The following is a 12,827-nucleotide window of genomic DNA, read 5'->3' on the forward strand; positions in this document are numbered from 1 at the left end:
CTGTATTCAGGCTGAGTGTAACTCAATCTTAGCCCATCTCCTTTCAAGTTATGTAATTCCAGGTATAAGTACAAGTCCCTAAGGTACATAGTACTGCCCCATCTCCCATTTATCTTTAATCTCTCTCTTTCTCTCCCTTCCCTTCCCTTCCCTTCCCTGCCCTTCCCTCCTCTTCCTCTTCCTCTTCCTCTTCCTCTTCCTCTTCCTCTTCCTCTTCCTCTTCCTCTCCCTCTCCCTCTCCCTCTCCCTCTCCCTCTCCCTCTCCCTCTCCCTCTCCCTCTCCTCTCCTCTCCTCTCCTCTCCTCTCCTCTCCTCTCCTCTCCTCTCCTCTCCTCTCCTCTCCTCTCCTCTCCTCTCCTCTCCTCTCCTCTCCTCTCCTCTCCTCTCCTCTCCTCTCCTCTCCTCTCCTCTCCTCTCCTCTCTGTAAATGTATTCCCTCAAAGGCCCATAAGCCTGCACACCTACATGAAGAAGGAAGATGAGGCAGATGAAGTTGATAATGCACTGACATGCATAATTTCCTAAATGAATATAAGGGCCTGACTTAGTTACCTTTGTGTTTTTATTTGAACTCTGAAATAAAACTAATTTGTATCAGTAGGCACATTCTTTTTTTTTTAAATATATTTTATTGATTTTTTACAGAGAGGAAGGGAGAGAGATAGAGAGTCAGAAACATCAATGAGAGAGAAACATCAATCAGCTGCCTCCTGCACATCTCCCACTGGGGATGTGCCCGCAACCCAGGTACATGCCCTTGACCGGAATCGAACCTGGGACCCCTCAGTCCGCAGGCCGACGCTCTATCCACTGAGCCAAACCGGTTTCGGCAGTAGGCACATTCTTGCTCAGTGTTTTGATATTCATTTTACCTTTACAATTCTACTGATGGCTATAATTTACTAAGTTGCCAAAGACACTTCAGATAGAAAAAAACAGAAGCATGTGACCTTTCACAGTAAATGTTGTGCCTGGAATTAAAGAGAAAGAAAAAAAAAATGCTGTAACCTCAGAGTCACAGTAATAATTATCTTTAAAAAAACATCCTGGAAAGCAAGATTAAATAAGAATGAAAAGAAATCCTATCAATCTAGGTAGTAATAAAATACAGCTTAGAGTGCTATCTTTTCTAAATACAGAACAGTGTAGAAGCAGCAAAGGAATAAATAGAACCTTTAAACCAGGAGAGGAGTTGGAGAAAAATGAGGTCCCTGTCCAACCTCATGGGGAAATGCTCATCAAACTAAGTATCAGAGGACCAGGAAGGCTACTCTGCGAGCAGGCTCTTGCCTTATGCCTTAGTATTTCTCTCCTTGTTAACCCGTTTCAATTCTTCTGTCCTCATCATCCATTTTCACTGAACTAGTGTTTATACCAGTTGTTTTCCAGGTAGGCCTACCTCTAATCAATAAAAAACTGAACCTCTTTTGTTAGGCTCATGCCTCGGTCCAAAGGGATTCTTATTGCCATTACAACACTCGCCCTTATTCTAACATGAGTACAACCCACTGATTTCAGCCTCGTTTCAGTCAGACGGTATTCCTTTCACATGGAACACCCATTGCTTGCACTGTCTTATTTGCATCGATTGCCCTTCACCTATAAAATTTAGGAATGACACTCAGTGGCAAGCAACAAAAGTTTACAACCCTCAGTCCTTGTTCTTGAAATACAGCTGTGCGAGTCTATGACCAAGAAGACATGTGGAAACCATTAAATCACATCGAATCTAATTTAAAGTTGGGTCCAAGCAAGTATATAATAAATCAGAACAACTGCAGAATTCTACAGTCAGTGACGTGCGCTGGGCTTCATCACTTGCAGAAAATATGGCAGGGATGCAGTGAGAGCCGATCAGAGCCTGAACTTCAACTCTCCGTAATCAAAGGGAAAGAAGGCCTTACATCCCAGGCAGTCCACCATGCTGGCCTTTACTCGTCCGAAGGAGGTGGAGTCCCAATCAAAGAGCTGCTGAGCTCGATTCCAGACATATCAAAGGTCAACCATCACAACACAGCCAGGCTTTCAGGTTACCGCCTGTCCGTGGTCAGGGTCTAACTCTTCAACAATTGATCTTTCCATCTGTTGGAACATTTTTTTCTTGTGTGGTCTTAAGAAGAAATTCAGCTCACTTCAATTCAAATAATCACCCAGATATTATGTTCTTGGCCCTCAGTTTCTTGATTAATAAATCATAATGTAAAAACATTTCAAAAGCTTCCTAATTCACATGAATTACAATGGGCCATGGTCCTTTGAAGAGGCAGATGGCATGGAGGCAGCCAAGTATAACAGAAACACGCATCCAGTGTCTAGAAGACAGGGGTAAGTACGGGGTTAACTTGAGGCAAAAATGACATCTTGGTGTTCTCAGCCTCCTCCTTTCAGTAATTCTCCCTTTCTCTACTTCTTAGAGAATTCTGTCCTTTCTCCTTCAAGGATTCTGTACCTTTATACCATGACTTTCTTTTTGCCCATCAAATGAAGACATGGCCCTGGTCCCTAGTTAGGACGGATTCCTGGTCTCTCCTAAAGATGGCTCCCATGCCCTGGCTGGCACTGGCTCAGTGGTGTTAGAGCATCGGCCTGCGCACCAGAGGGGCTCGGGGTCCATTCCTGATCAATGTCATATAAGGTTCCCCACCAGCACCATCCCTCCTTCAGGGCGTGTGCAGGAGGCAACCAATCGATGTGTCTCTCTCACATCCCTGTTTCTCTTGCTCTCTTCTCTCCCCCTCTCTTACTCCCTTCCATTCTCTCTGAACAAAGATCAATGGGGAAAAAATCTTCACTCCTTGGGTGAGGATTAAATTTAATTTTTTAAAAAGATGGCTCCCGTGTTTATTCAGGGAGAATGAGCCAGGAGAGGAGAGGGGCAGGGTCTAAGGAGGCCTTGTAGCCACTCACCATTTGCCTACTCAAGAACTAGGCATTCTTCCTGCTTGTTCTGTCTCTCGACTGGTTTCCTTTCTCCTCATCTTCCCTCTTCTATGACCTTTGTGTTTACTCCGTGCTACTTACTTACCCTGCCACTAAAATCTCTCTCCTCCTTTCCGCTCCAACACTCACACAGGGATTTTACAGGCTTTGAGGCACATTTGTTATTGGGTAGTTGAAGGAGATTGTAATCTTGTGATTCTTTTTATTCAATAAAATATATTTATACTGCTTATGTTATTTTAGGTCTTGACAAAAAAAATTATCAATAAAATGCATTTTTACCAATGAAATCATTATAATTTATGAATGTTGTTATAAGGAAGTTTGAGATTGACCAATTTTATTGGGTTTCTTTAACAGCTAGTAATCACAAAACAAAGTTGAACTAAGATCTAGATCATCTCAAAAGGGAGACTATACTATACTATACTATACTATACTATACTATACTATACTATACTATACATGAGAGAGAAAATAAATGAGGACTTTTAAAAGTCAACATGAGCCCTAACTCGTTTGGCTCAGTGGATAAAACGTCAGCCTGCAGACTGAAGGGTCCCAGGTTCGATTCCAGTCAAGGGCATGTACCTTGGTTGCAGGCACATCCCCAGTGGGGGGCGTGCAGGAGGCAGCTGATCGATGTTTCTCTCTCATCGATGTTTCTAACTCTCTATCCCTCTCCCTTCCTCTCTATAAAAAATCAATAAAAATATATTTTAAAAAAATAAAAATAATAAGTCAACATGAATATAGAAGGATGGAGACCTGGTTTAAAGTTTACATGAGGAAACCCGAGGGAGTTAGCTGGTGGCTGCACCAGTATTCAACAATGCCGCCTGCCTCCAAAGAAAGCCCATCTCAGCTCTGAACACTCAAACATCACTCCAGGGGGCCTCCAGGTATCATTTGACGAAGGCCAGTGCTATGCAATCTCTAACTGGTGTCAGTTTATGCCTGGGGTATCAGTTGGTTTCTGGAAGGAATTCGTACATCTGAATGGGTAACTGGACAAACAATACTCCAAGTTAACACCAACACCAAGTCTCCACAATTCTTCTTGGGAGTTTTTCAAAGCCTAAGAAATGGCTTAAGAACCACTTCTGAGCAATTTGGACTGAGAAGAAACTTTCATTTCCTCTACATCCATTTGGCTGAAATGAGCTTCATAGTTTTCTCTACGGGGTCCTGGCTTTAGGTTAAGGAACACTCTCCCAAGAAAAATATTTCTATCTCCATCCTTCCCATCATCTAAAAACTGACAAAATCAGATGCAGTACTTATTGCTGGGACCAGAGCAATCCCTCAGTTGGTTAAGTAGTAAGTATGGAGTACATGCAGCGTCACAGGTCAGTGGATTCCTCTTCTTCAATGTCATTTTGTCACATGTAACTGCAATATTTACTCTGCAACGACTCACGGATTTACCCTTAAGAACACTCCCACACATGCACACTTTGAAAGGAAAATCAAGTAACTTCCCATCAGAATCCACACCCACCCCATTCCGTCTGTATATTCTGCTTTGAAAGGCAATCCTGCAGCCGTGATACCCTTCTATACTTTGTCCTTTGAAGTACACACAAAAGATCATTAAGAAATCAACTAGGTATTTGCTTCTGGACAGGACACCAGGATGGATGGCCAGAAAAGGGCCAAGAATTCCCTCTCTGAGCCCTCCATTCCCTTATCTCAGTCCCCATCCTTCACTCCCTGAAGATACAGGATTCTTTGGCCCTCAGAGAATTCATCACTCTGAAGAAAACTCCAGGAGCAAACTAAAGTTTTAATTCTGACAATAAAAATCACCAAACACCACCTGTATATACAACTGTAGTATAAACACTACCTTTCAGTCTCATAAATTGTACCTTGTTCTTGTCTCTCCAAGGAGTTAGTGAGGTCACACTCAAAGTGTGAGGTCACACTCTGTCCTCCTCTTAGCTAAGTAACAAGAACATGTGCTTGAGCGAAGGGAGCAATTTTTTGTTTAAAATTAACTTTGTCCTTTACTGCTCATTACTTTTAGGTGAGCCATTACTCAAAGTGATGGAGGTAAAAGTGCAAGTCAAAAATCTTTAAGGAACAACTTTATTTCATTGAGGTAGAGACCAGCCATTGACCTACATCTGTCTTTAGTTCTCTACTTTCATACTTTAAGGCAAGAAACAAAGAGAGATTATCTAAATCAATTTTAATTGGAGAAGATTAATAAAGCTATTTAAATCAATTTTTAGAGGAAAAGTAGCACCATGATTAAGGGACAGTGGCATTACTTCAGTTTATTTGTGTGTGTGTGTCTTTGTCAATCCTCACCTGAGGATGTGGGAATCAAGCCTGCAACCCAGGTGCGTGCCCTTGACCAGAATTGAACCCAGACCCTTCAGTTCAAGGGTCAATGCTCTATCCACTGAGCCAAACCGGCCAGGGCAGTACCTTCAGTTTTGAAACCAGCCTTGCTACTTGCCATTTTGGTGACCTGAGTAAGCTTGTGAATCTACATTTGTAATAACCGATTTTACTATGTGTGGGTTCAAATTAAGAGAACTTATACTTGCAAAATCTTTCACAAGCACATGTTCCATAACTGGTGCTCATTTATGGTATAACTAGAGGCCCGTTGCACAAAGAGATTCGTGCAATAGGCCTTCCCTTCCCCTGGCTGGCGGCACCGGTTTTCCTCTGGCACCCGGGACCCAGGCCTTCGCTCCGACCGGAGCCTTCCATCTTCGCTCCACTGCTTCGCGCCTACGTATGCAAATTAACTGCCATCTCTGTTGGGTTAATTTGCATACTTTCCTGATTGGCTGGTAAGCGTAGTGGAGGGACGGTCAATTTACATGTTTGTCTATTATTAGGTAAGATTATCTGGTGATTATTTCCCTTAAAGGGACTCTGGAGCACTAGAGATAATAGTAGAAATCTATATATATAAAAGCCTAAGCCACTGCTATGATCAAACGACCGCTCGACCAGTCGCTATGACATGCACTGACCACCAGGGGGCAGACACTCAATGCAGGAGCTGCCCCCTGGTGGTCAGTGAGCTCCCACAGCAGGAGCACCACTAGGCCAGAAACCAGGCTCACAGCTGGCGAGTAAATAAATAAATAAAATTAAATTAAAAGTAATGATTAGGTTTTTAAAAGGTTCCTTTTACACCATCAAGTAAAGCCACCTTCATATGGCATTCATTTATTCAACTGCCATTTAAATCCACTCTGCTGAAGACACTAATTCATCCCATGGGTGGATCAAATGCTCAATAAGAGCTACATGGTTAGTGTTTTAAGAGATCATGGAAGAAGAGCAGACCATAAAAAGTGCACAAGAGAGCAATATAATTTCTTTCTTTAAAGTATGTTTTTAGTGATTTTTTTTAGAAAGAGAGGAAGGGAGGGAGGGAGGGAAGGAGGGAGGAAGGGAGGGAGAGAGCAAGAGAGAGAGCAAACTATTGATGTGAGAGAGAAACATCGACTGGTTGCCTCTGGCACACACCCAACTGGGGATTGAACCCAAAACCTGGGCATGTGTCTTGACCAGGTATTGAACTGGCAACCTTTTGGTGCACTTACAACACTCAATCAACTAAACCACACAGGGCGGGGCACAGTACAATTTCTTGTTCCCACAATCCATGTACACGATTGAAATTTTTATGTAAAGAGCCGAAACCGGTTTGGCTCAGTGGATGGAGCGTGGGCCTGCGGACTGAAAGGTCCCGGGTTCGATTCCGGTCAAGGGCGTGTATCTGGGTTGCGGGCACGTCCCCAGTGGGAGATGTGCAGGAGGCAGCTGATCGATGTTTCTCTCTCATCGATGTTTCTAACTCTCTATCTCTCTCCCTTCCTCTCTGTAAAAAATCAATAAAATATATTTAAAAAAAAAAAAAAAAGAAATTTTTATGTAAAGATTTTTTTTTTTTTTTCAGAGAATGTGGACATCCAAAGTGGCAGAGAACATGCTACGTTAAGGAACATAAAAGTAAATTGTAATTAAGTATCATGATAATGACTGGAAAAGAATGCCAAGGAATAAGAGGGGGAAAATGAAGTATAGTGGTGAAGATAATTATCAGAATAAATTTAGTAAGAGAAAAAAATAGTCAAGGTATGACTATATAAAATCTATTTAGATACTTATTAAATATAATTCAATTTAGTAATAATTTTAAACTAGGGATATGCACAATATAAGAATGATGACTGAACCTTATCTGGAATACCAAACTTTGGGTTTTTCAATATATGCCCCAATTACGCTCATATCATATACAGTTCTTAAGTCATTCACCCAACAGTGAGACTAAAGCATGAAACTTCAAAGTCTAATTTGGACTCTGTTCACAAGAAGCAACCAATGAACGCATAAATACGTGGAACAACAAACTGATGTTTCTTTGTCTCTTTCTCTCTCAAATCCATAAAATAAGAAAAAGGTGATTCCTAATGATTCCGAGAGAAGGGACTCAGCAAGAGCAGGAGTCAGTAAACTTCTGCACAGGGTCACATGACAAATATCTTAGGCTGCGTGGGCCACACATCGTGTCACAACTACTCAATTCAGCCGCTGTTGCATGAAAGCAGCCACTGGCAATGCATGAATGAACAGTGATACTTTGAACCCAATCTGTCCCACTCCCCGACCCACCGTTCAATTCATTCAGGACTCACATGAGAAAAAGAGGTCGTACTGGAATAGAAACATCCATAATAACTTCTTTCGGGTATAAAGATAAGGAAAATCAGCTAAGAGTATATGATTTTTCCTTTCCCTAAAAAATGCCATAAAGTTGAAAGCAAGCACTCACCTGAACATATAGTTCCCTCAGTTCATACTGAAATTTCTTGGGATCTGTGGTAACTGTCACTGGGCCAATTTCTGCGAAGATAAAAATGACGTAGGTAAATAAATCGCAATTAACAGCATAAAAGACTTTAATGCATTGTGTTTGCAAATGTCTTTTCACTGTGCAGTACATTATTTATTACTACAAAATAATGTGCAAAATTACACCTACTTCTTAAAGTATAGCTACCAGTGAATAGCTTATAGTTTGCATTAAATTATGCATACCTAAAAGAGGGGGGTCTTAGCCTTGCAAAAGGCAAATAAGCAGTCAAAAACGTCTCAAGATAAAGAGTCAGGAGACCCCAGTTCCAGTCCCTTTTCACTCTCACAGGTCAGTAAATATTTACTGAACACCTATGTTGTTGTTGGATTTTAAGTGAATCACTATTTATCCTATGATTCTGTTTCCTTAACGATATATTGTAAATGTGTCTGCAGCTTTTCTGGAAGTCCAAACTCATTTCAAATAAAAAGTGGAACACTAAACAACAACAACAAAATAAGAACAAATAACCTTCAATATCTATTCCACAGGGTTTTTAAGAACTTGCAGAAGCAAAGATATGAGGTCATTAAAAGTTCAGGAAATTGTCCCTATCACTTTCTTCCCCGTGGCTGGGGTTCATGTCCGTCATTACCACCATTCCCCTGAGCTGGCTGTGACCACCATTACTCCCTCTGGGGTTGCTGCCACTCTCCTAACTGCCCCGATGTATTGCAAACATCGCTGCTTCCAATAGGAACAGGTGGCAGCCACGGCATTTGCTGGAAAACCAGGACCGAAGTTCGATGAAGAGAAGGAGTCCAGGTCCCAGTGTGGGTTGAGTTAGCAATACTATTTTAGGATGTACCATGTCTATACTAACATTTTAATCTCTTTTTAAGATAAAAATCAACGTTTAAAATAGGCAAGTCGAAAGTGGCCCTTAACAGGTATTAAAAATTTCCCCCAGGAAATACCCATATATTTATACAATTCATCTGAGTATCATATGCGGAGAAATACCAGCTTAAATTCCCAAGGTAGATTTTAAAAAATTCTATTACATCTATTACAAAACTGTAATATGTAACTATAGTATAAAATCATAAAAACGCCTAACATTTAGTTTTCATAGGACATTTTCTAGCTTCCAAGGGACACTGTTAGAAAAGGATTTTGTGACTTCAAAGGATAACAATTAATTAGCCAGGCTTCTATAATGAGCCCAATGTGATACAAAAATAGGCTGTAGGATTGTAGAAACAAAAGAAGTGAATTGGAAAAGAAGCACAATTTGTCCACCATAACCTATGTAATTTTTTTTTTTTAGAAATTACACACAAAAATATGGCTCCATCCTTCACCACACATGAGACACCTTGCAGTATGCAAAAGGAATGGAGAGGATATTGGAGGAACGGTGAAAATGCAAACATCTACATTCCATGCAGGCGGAGCAGTCGCTAGCTGTGCAAAAGTCATGTCTTGAGTATATGGAAAATCGGCAAGCCTACTCCCTCAAGACTAAACAAAGGCATTTTTTGCAAAGGAATGCCAAACAGTGGAGAACATGCCAGGCAGTTACACTGACATGTAAATTGTCAGCAATAGTGTTAAGCCAAGCTTCCATATTCCTACATGGCATAATACTGAAATAATTCTGGAGTTCAAAACTCAAGCAGTAGAAAGGAATACAAAATATGCTAGAAAAAAAAACAATTACAGAACAATGAAAAGCGCATACATGCAAGAACATTCCCTTTAACAACAAGTTTTAAAAATAGCCCTGGATGTATGCCTGGTTCTTCAAGAATGGAAACCAAGAAATGCTATCGAAATAAGAGGACCGATTAGCCTTCGTTTAGTTTTCCAGAGACTCCAATATCCACCTGTGTTCAACAAAGATAGGAACTCTCTCCTGCAGCTCATTAATAAACATTTTTTGCAAACCACATGGACAGCTGAGATAAATCTTTTATCAGTTATGAGAAATACTCAGGAGAGGTAAAGACTTGTGGAGCTGCCATATCCTTCCAGCTGTAAGTGTCCTTTCCAACTCTTTTGAATTGAATGATATGACAACTTGGCAGTCCTCCCTTCAGGACTTGCTTCCATCCCAGTCTTTGTCTTCTCTTAGTAGAGCCCTGTGCCAGTCCTGTCATGAGCAACTTCCCCTTCTCTTCCTTTTTGCTCATGTTGGTTTCATCCCCTGCCAAGCCTTTGATGACATTCAGCAGGTACAACTTTGTCCTCCCTTCCTGCCTGAACATGGTCCTCTGTTGCTTACAGAATTAAAGGAGAACTCTCCAACGCATTCCAGGCCCTCTCTTCTACTAATCCAATCTTCCAAATTCGTCAACACCCTTGACTTAGCATGAAGCTACTGTGCTTCCTCACCACCCCCGTGACCATTCCCACTGTCTTTCATCTGCCCATACACCTCTCATTCTATAAAGCCTGATTTAAGTCCTATCCCTTGACTGCGTTGCCTTTTTTCCAATTTGCTTTAATGTTGTTTTGATAATATTTGTATAATAAATATAAGGGAAGAATGAAGGTGTGTAACACTTAGTAGAATGTAAAGGTCATTTCCTCTTCATTCGGTTAATTTTACCTCGTTGTGTATAAAGAAAACACACCAAATAATAATAAAACACCTATCCATCTCCAAATAGAATCATCGAAATAGAAGAGGCATTAAATATCATCTGGTTCAATGCTCTTTTCTGCAGACAAGAAAACGTGAGGTCCAGAGGAGAGGAAATTGAAAATTGTTGGCGGTGAAGAAAGAGGTTAAGATATCTGAACACATTTCTACACTGAGTAACCTGCACAGCTGACTAACATTTCCTGTTTCCCAAGATCTCCATTCTGTCAATGACCATATCACCACTAACTTTCTCCTCCTTTCCTCGGGACTACGGGCAGGACAGGCCATGGTCCAGATGCCTAATATGATGCACACAACATCCAGAATTCTTTATTAACACATGTCTGGACATTATCTTCAAGAGACAAAAAATAACCCTCTTGCCTAGTAGATACTATAATTAAACATACAAACAAACCTCACTGGAAAATTCCTTCTACAATCTATTTAGCAAACATATATTGAGCATCTAGTATATGTGGTTGCCACTGGTAACAAGGATGAACAAACATGAACTCTGCCCTCAAGTCCTGATGGTCTGGTGCAGAAGATAAAACTGTAAACATGTAATCACAGTACAATGCAGCAAGGGCAGAAACATAAGTACGGATAAGGTGGTGTGGGAGCACTAATTCCTATAAAGAATGTTTCTTGGGGGTTTTGGGGGGTTTTTGCTGTTTTGTTTTAGAAAGAAACAAGGGAGAGCTCAAAGAGGAGATGAAAATTCAGGATTTCAAATGAAAGAAAACAAATAAGTTCTTTATAATGCTAATTTCTTTTTAAATCCTATATACCATGTTTATAAGGCAATCCCATATTCTATCAAATTATTGTTATTACCTAAAACTATATTTGCAAGTATTTTTTACAATTCACAATACTTGGTAACATAGAGGGACTCCCTCTGAACCTCACAACAACCTCATGAAAAGGGCAGGACAGATAAAATTCATAAACAATTGAAGCTTAGGTGATAAACTAAAGCCACCCGTCCCTTTGAGGGCTAGCATAGTAAGTACCCTGTGTCTGTGGCGTGGGGGCATCTACCACATGAGACTAGGTGATACTGCAACTGCCAATGCTTTTGTGTCTCCCTCACTTGACTGTCACCAGAAGATGGATGGTCTCAATGTACCTACAGTAGATTCCTTATCAATAAATGTATCAAGATGGAAAGCAGGGAGACAAGGAAAAAAAACAATGAAGGTTAAACCAGATCCTTTTTTTCATTACACCATGGAGCCTCCATGCTACTACTAAAGACCACGTTACCTATCACCGAGTAGCCAACCAACACTTTTCCCTTTCCTCTGTTAACCAAAGTGTTTTGTTCTTTACTTTAATAAGGTTATTGATGTAGGTAATCAACAGACAATTTTCCACATATAGCAAATCTTTAAAAACAAAAGAAACATTAAGGTAACATGTATTATTACAAATATGAGAAATGCCTTGCTCTTCAGAAGACCACTTTTTTAAAAAAATATATTTTTATTGATTTCAGAGAGGGAGAGAGAGATGGAAACACCAATGATGAGAGCGAATCATCAACTGGCTGCCTTCTGCAGACTCCCACTGGGGATCGAGCCCACAACCTGGGCACGTACCCTGACCAGGAATGGAACTGTGACCTCCTGGTTCATAGGTCAATGCTCAACCACTGAGCCACACTTAGCCGGGCCAGAAAACCACTTTCGATTAAAAACAATAACTGAAACTCTAAGGAAGTCTTTCCTCTTCTCATTAATTTGTTATTAATGAAACTAAGGAAGCCTTTCCTTTTGACATTAATTGTGTTATTGCCCATTTCCTAGCGATTTATCAGATGCTTGAATTTTTTTCCAGCATCTCAGCCATTGTTCTCTTAATCTGAGCCGCTGGATTGGATTTGAGAAAATAATGGAAAGAAATTCACAAGGTCATACAGTACTCTCTTTCACTGCTTCACTTGGCAAGATCGATATCCACTTGCTCATTTCCTTTTTCCTTTCCATGAACAGACTTCTGCTCCTTATGGTTTTTCTTCACTCAAAGTGGTTCCTTGATAATATGAGGAAGATTTGTTGCTATTTGTGGGGGTCTAAGCCCTGTGGGTGAATGCTTTTATAACAGTGTTCAAATGTTCTCTGTTGTTGTGTTTTAAAATATATATTTTTGGTGTTATATTTATAGTTACACATATATACATGAGATGTGAAAACAAGACCCGCCTAAGCTGCATTATAAACTAACCAATTATATTGTAAAACACAGAAGAAGCAAAGAAATATATAAATCACAGGGCCTACCATGATGGAAATTTAAATACAGTTGAAATCTTAACAAAATATCAAGCTATGAAAAGCTTAAGAATCTAATCTAGCCTCTGAGCATAGCCAGGTGACACAGGGGTAGAAGGGCAGT

The 12,827-nt window shown here is 40.5% G+C and overlaps 1 protein-coding gene across 3 annotated transcripts in view; it reads right to left on the bottom strand.

Annotated features, from left to right (window-relative positions):
- HMCN1 (hemicentin 1) overlaps positions 1-12,827 on the bottom strand; it is a 378,235-nt gene that overhangs the window by 275,503 nt on the left and 89,905 nt on the right. For all 3 annotated transcript variants that reach the window (XR_009449952.1, XM_059675580.1, XM_059675579.1), the window contains exon 2: positions 7,751-7,821. Coding sequence is in view for 2 of the 3 variants with exons in the window: in XM_059675580.1 (XP_059531563.1) it covers positions 7,751-7,821 (71 nt within the window). In the remaining variant the exon portion in view is untranslated. The remainder of the gene's footprint in view (positions 1-7,750; positions 7,822-12,827) is intronic.

Source organism: Myotis daubentonii, chromosome 18 (genome assembly GCF_963259705.1).
Source record: "Myotis daubentonii chromosome 18, mMyoDau2.1, whole genome shotgun sequence".
Classification (NCBI taxonomy): Eukaryota; Metazoa; Chordata; class Mammalia; order Chiroptera; family Vespertilionidae; genus Myotis; species Myotis daubentonii.